Source organism: Anabas testudineus, chromosome 18 (genome assembly GCF_900324465.2).
Source record: "Anabas testudineus chromosome 18, fAnaTes1.2, whole genome shotgun sequence".
Classification (NCBI taxonomy): domain Eukaryota; kingdom Metazoa; phylum Chordata; class Actinopteri; order Anabantiformes; family Anabantidae; genus Anabas; species Anabas testudineus.
Genome location: NC_046627.1, coordinates 9,879,122 through 9,883,883, shown reverse-complemented (window position 1 = coordinate 9,883,883; position 4,762 = coordinate 9,879,122). Strand labels below are relative to the sequence as shown.

General features: G+C 36.6%; 1 protein-coding gene across 1 annotated transcript; it reads left to right on the top strand.

The window, feature by feature from the left end:
- Positions 1–448: 448 nt before the first annotated feature.
- Positions 449–4,517, top strand: LOC113168623 (the record flags this gene model as incomplete). Its single annotated transcript, XM_026369675.1, has 9 exons — positions 449–464; positions 838–1,098; positions 1,180–1,425; positions 1,621–1,746; positions 2,035–2,091; positions 2,439–2,516; positions 3,313–3,378; positions 3,471–3,538; positions 4,330–4,517. Coding segments are annotated over 8 exons (918 nt in total), but the record flags the coding sequence as incomplete, so codon positions are not given.
- Positions 4,518–4,762: the final 245 nt, after the last annotated feature.

Sequence of the window (4,762 nt, the reverse complement as noted above, 5' to 3'; positions counted from 1 at the left end):
TACTTTGGATGATAACCAAATATGTTTAAAGTTAATGAAATTTTGGTTATCATAAAGGATTTAGAAACCCCCATACCTGCCAAATATCAGTGTGGTAGCAGTTTCACTATGTGCAGACATAAACCATTCTCTCACCTTGCTGCTGTAGTTTGAGATAAAATGCAGCATAATGTCTGTAGACGTATACTTTTAACTCTGAGACATCTTAAACATTTCGGCCTACTGGTCAGTTCGTTTATATTTTTAAGTCCACAGTTGTGCTTTGCTCCACCCACTGATGTTTAACCATCAGCTTATTTCGGCTACAACAGTAGAGAAAGTTTGTGATCTAAAAAAATCATCACATTAACAGCAGAGATGAGAAAACAGGAAGAGACGCCTCTGTGCACCTACTTTACACTTCAGTCTGATGTTCAGTCAGCAGCAAGACAACATGGAGGTCACAGCTCTCTGCATCAAACTGCGTGAGTACTGAGTCTGTCTCTGTTACTTTATAGTACAAACATTCAGCTGATGTTTGTGTTTTTTCTGTATCAAAAGTCTATATCAACATATTGATCTTACAAATATTTCTTGATTGTTATTTAGTCTCCTTAATGATGATGCTGCTGTGTGAACATGATCAGAAAGTTAGTAAGTACCAGTTATTCACTGACTGGACACATTCAGCATTTTGAAGGATATGTTTTTACAGTTCTTTTGTGTTTTCTGAATTAGGAGTACTTAAAAACGTGTTTAAAAAAGAGTTTTACTCTGCACTTTGGCTCTTTCTTTTTGGTTATTTTGAAAATATATTTTCAGCTGTTTTATAAGTCTCTTTCTTTTTCTTTGTTGCAGATGCAGCTTCTCTTCATATTGATCCAAACAGAGCACAGTTCTTTGAATATGAGTCACTAACATTTTATTGTGAGGGGATCTCCTATTGTGAAGTTGTACATGAGTCCAAAGGGAAAATATCATCATGTAATAAAACTAATAATATAACTTTGACGGGGTCGTCCTGCATACTTAGAAATGTTTATACAGATGAAAGTGGAGAATACTGGTTTGATGCTGGAGGGGGGAACAAAAGCAACAGTGTCAACATCACTATCACTGGTAAGTTTTTATCAACATTCTGTCATAAACTCATTAAATCATCATCATCATTAAATGAGTTTTAAAATCTTTGTTGTTCAGATGGTTCAGTGATCCTGGAAATTCCTGCTCTTCCTGTGATGGTGGGAGAAGCTGTAACTCTAAGATGTAGAAACAAGACGACTTCCTCAGAGACCTTAGCTGAGTTCTATAAAGATGGAGTCTTCATCGGTAACAGCGCTACAGTAAACTCAATCATCCGCAGTGTTTCCAAGTCTGATGAAGGACTCTACAAATGCAGCATCTCTGGAGTTGGAGAATCAGCAGAGAGCAGGTTGACTGTTGGAGGTGAGAAACAGAAATATTTTAAAACAGGGTTTGTGTGAAGACCTGATATAAAGCACAACTGTAGCTCTGGATATGGACTTTACTGTAGGTAACACATCATAACTTTTAATTGTCACACTCTTGTGACACAATTTACAAAATATTTTGAATGTTTTCGCACATTATGGGACACAATACTTTCTATGATCATTCCAGAAAGTCACCAAAGCTTACCAGATATTACCTCCCCTTCTACTCCTTGGATCATTGCCACAGTTTTCCTGGTGATTCTTCTGGTGGTGGTGGTATTGTATCACTTTGGTAAAGATGACTGGAACAAAGGTTAGAAAAAAAAATAAAGGCTACATTTTACTCAAATTGTTACTGCTTCCCAAGAGGTCGCTTTTTAAAACATTGACCAACTATTGATCAACTATTGATAACAGTTTTAAAGAAATCAGTTTCTAGGCAGCCGAACTTTCTACTCAGATATTTTTGTTTTGATCAACATACACCACCCTAAACATGAACTACCACATAATGATTTGTAGGACCACATACATTATGTTAGTTCAAATGTTTGAACAAAATGCTGCTATTTTACTAAATGTTTGCTGTCTATCACTGCAGTGGTGTTTTTCATGTCTACTTTGAGATCTAGATTAGGCTTGACTGGGAATCAAACAGGTGAGAAAACAAACCATGTATCATGGACATACTATACATGACTTCTTCATGTAGAACGTTTACAAAGTCACAAATTTAAATTTTGTGTAAAACTGTAAAACTCATTTCAAAAGTCTGAATCCAAATACTTCAGTCTTGCTTAATATATATTTTTGCATTTGTTCAATTATATTTGATATGAAACATGAAGACAATTATTATTGTCTAATTAAAACAAGTACAGAGTAGATCCTGTACTTGTTCGAAAAAAAAAGCCAGATCACAAGGATTTGCAATAATAACTGTATGCAACATCTTATCCATGTCTTGTCAATTGTCTGTTTACACTGAACTGACCTGTTTTTCAGTCTCTGAAAGTGTCGATTCAGCTGCTACAAGCACTCCAGCAACATATGCTGTCGTAATAAAAAAAAGAAGAGGGCAAGGTACAGTACTTCATGTGTTTTAATTTTATTTAAAAGCTGTACAATGTGTCACAACAAGCACATAACTCAAAAACATTAGTAGTAATATATACATTAACTATGGTGAAATGGTTTAAGTGATTTAAATATAGTATTTGCATTAGAAATGTACGACCATATACGTTTTTGTTAACAAAAGCAGAGTAAAAATATGACAATGATGTTACAAGCATAAGCAGGTTACTACACTGTATACATGACACTTGTTTGCCATCCTTTCAGTATTAACCTGAGTTTCTTACACTAAAACTACAGAGAAAGAGGCTGAAGCACTTGCAGAGTACAGAGTGTATGTAGAGCACAATGTAACCTAAAATATATATCTATTCCTGGGGACATACTTTTTTTTAATGTCATTAAAAATGGATCTATAACTTACATCAGCTGTAAGTTAACTTACATATAACTTACAGCTGATGTTATCTTTAGACACACAGTAGATGAGAAGGCTCGCTGCTGCATCACTTGTGTCGTTTCTCCATATGTAGCCAGAGCCAAAAGGTGATTCGCTTAGCACCCAGCTGCAGTAAACTGATGTTTCAACAAACAGCTGTGGTTTTAAGGGGCAGACAACTATGTCAACTGTGTACCACTGCATTGTCTCTTTCCTGCAGGAAATGTTGTTCTAATTCTATAAATCTTGTGTTAGATAAGTCAATAGTCACATTTCCCAAAATGTCAAACTCACATAAGATAAGAGCATCAGTTTTGCTTTTGATGTGCCAGCCAACGTCTCTAACCTCTGTGTTTTCATCAGATGAGGATCAGTCATCATGTAAACCTCTTTACCACATGTTGGACCTGGATGCCACTCATCAGCTTGGTGAGACTCACTGATCACTAAAGAGACAGTTTGATCAAAAGTAATTGAAATGTGTTATAGTTATTTTGGCAACTTGCTTTTTGTTTATTTAGAACCAGTCATACCAGCTACTACCAACTCACCTTTAACAGCAGATGCATACTATTCTACAATCCAGTAGGTAAGAACAAGGGCAACACACATTCATGTTCATGTTCATCTCTCTAGCCTTCTTTAAACATCAACATCATCTTATTGGTGAGAGGTTGTCCCCCGTCTCGGAGGCTTCTTTGTCAATTTACACTGGGCTTTTACACTCTGCAAAGAAGATGCATCTGTGTGCTTTTAAGTAACCAGGACCCTGGCATCAGTTGTGTGACATTTAATGTGAAATATTACTCACAAGTTAGTTATAAGTCGTCTTCCAAACATTACAGATGAACAATTTAGTCTCAAAACATGATGATACTGTGCGTCAAGTACACGGTCGTAAACTATTCTGGTCACAGGTTCAGTTTCCTGCAGCAACGTGTGGGTGATGAGAAGCTGGGGGAGAGACGCCACTCAGACTGATGTCACAGTTACTATATAACAGTAATCATTGAATAGAATGTATGAGAGCTCTGCTTGAGTTCAGATCATGCTATAAAAACTGTTTCTACTTCAGTTAAACAACCACAGCGTCTGGTCTCTCGATAAAACGGCAGCAACATTTCACACCTCTTCTCCTCTAACCCCTGACGCTGCCTCTGCCCTTTCACATAGCCGGTGGGCTGAACTCGCCTCTAACCCTACCCTTCGAGGCCCATCTTTATGAGTTTTAGGAACACTGTTTTATAAAAAGATTTTTTGTTTTTTTTATTAATTTTTAGTCATCTTCATTTGCTTAATGTTAGCTGTTTGAATATATTTTATATTAAGCTGTATTTTGTATGATTTATATTTCTTCTGTCTGTTTCCTGTGTCTTACAGGTTTCGGAGAGAGAGCGCTGACAGACGGAGGCACTTTAGAAGACAGTTACCCTCCAAGTTTTAAATTAATAACCCTGATATGACTGAAAATAACAAAGTAAGACAGCAGAATGTTTAGTGCATCACTTAACAAGTTGATCCAAACCCATATGTGTTTAATACAAAATAAAAACTATGCTTTTACATACCTTTGTCTGCCTTCAGAGTTAATGAAGTAGCTTACAAATGATGATGAAACTAAGTCAAGCCTTTATTTTCCGAAGCTCTAACTAAAGCACACATCTGTTTTAAGAGGTGTCAGTTTCAGTTAAACCACCTTTTTCCACCGACAGCGTGTCTGTTCACATGTGAGAAAACACAGCAAACAAAGAGCTACTGTGGCTTTTAAACCGACTCACTGTGGTCAGCTTTTACACCATCAGTGCTACTTACC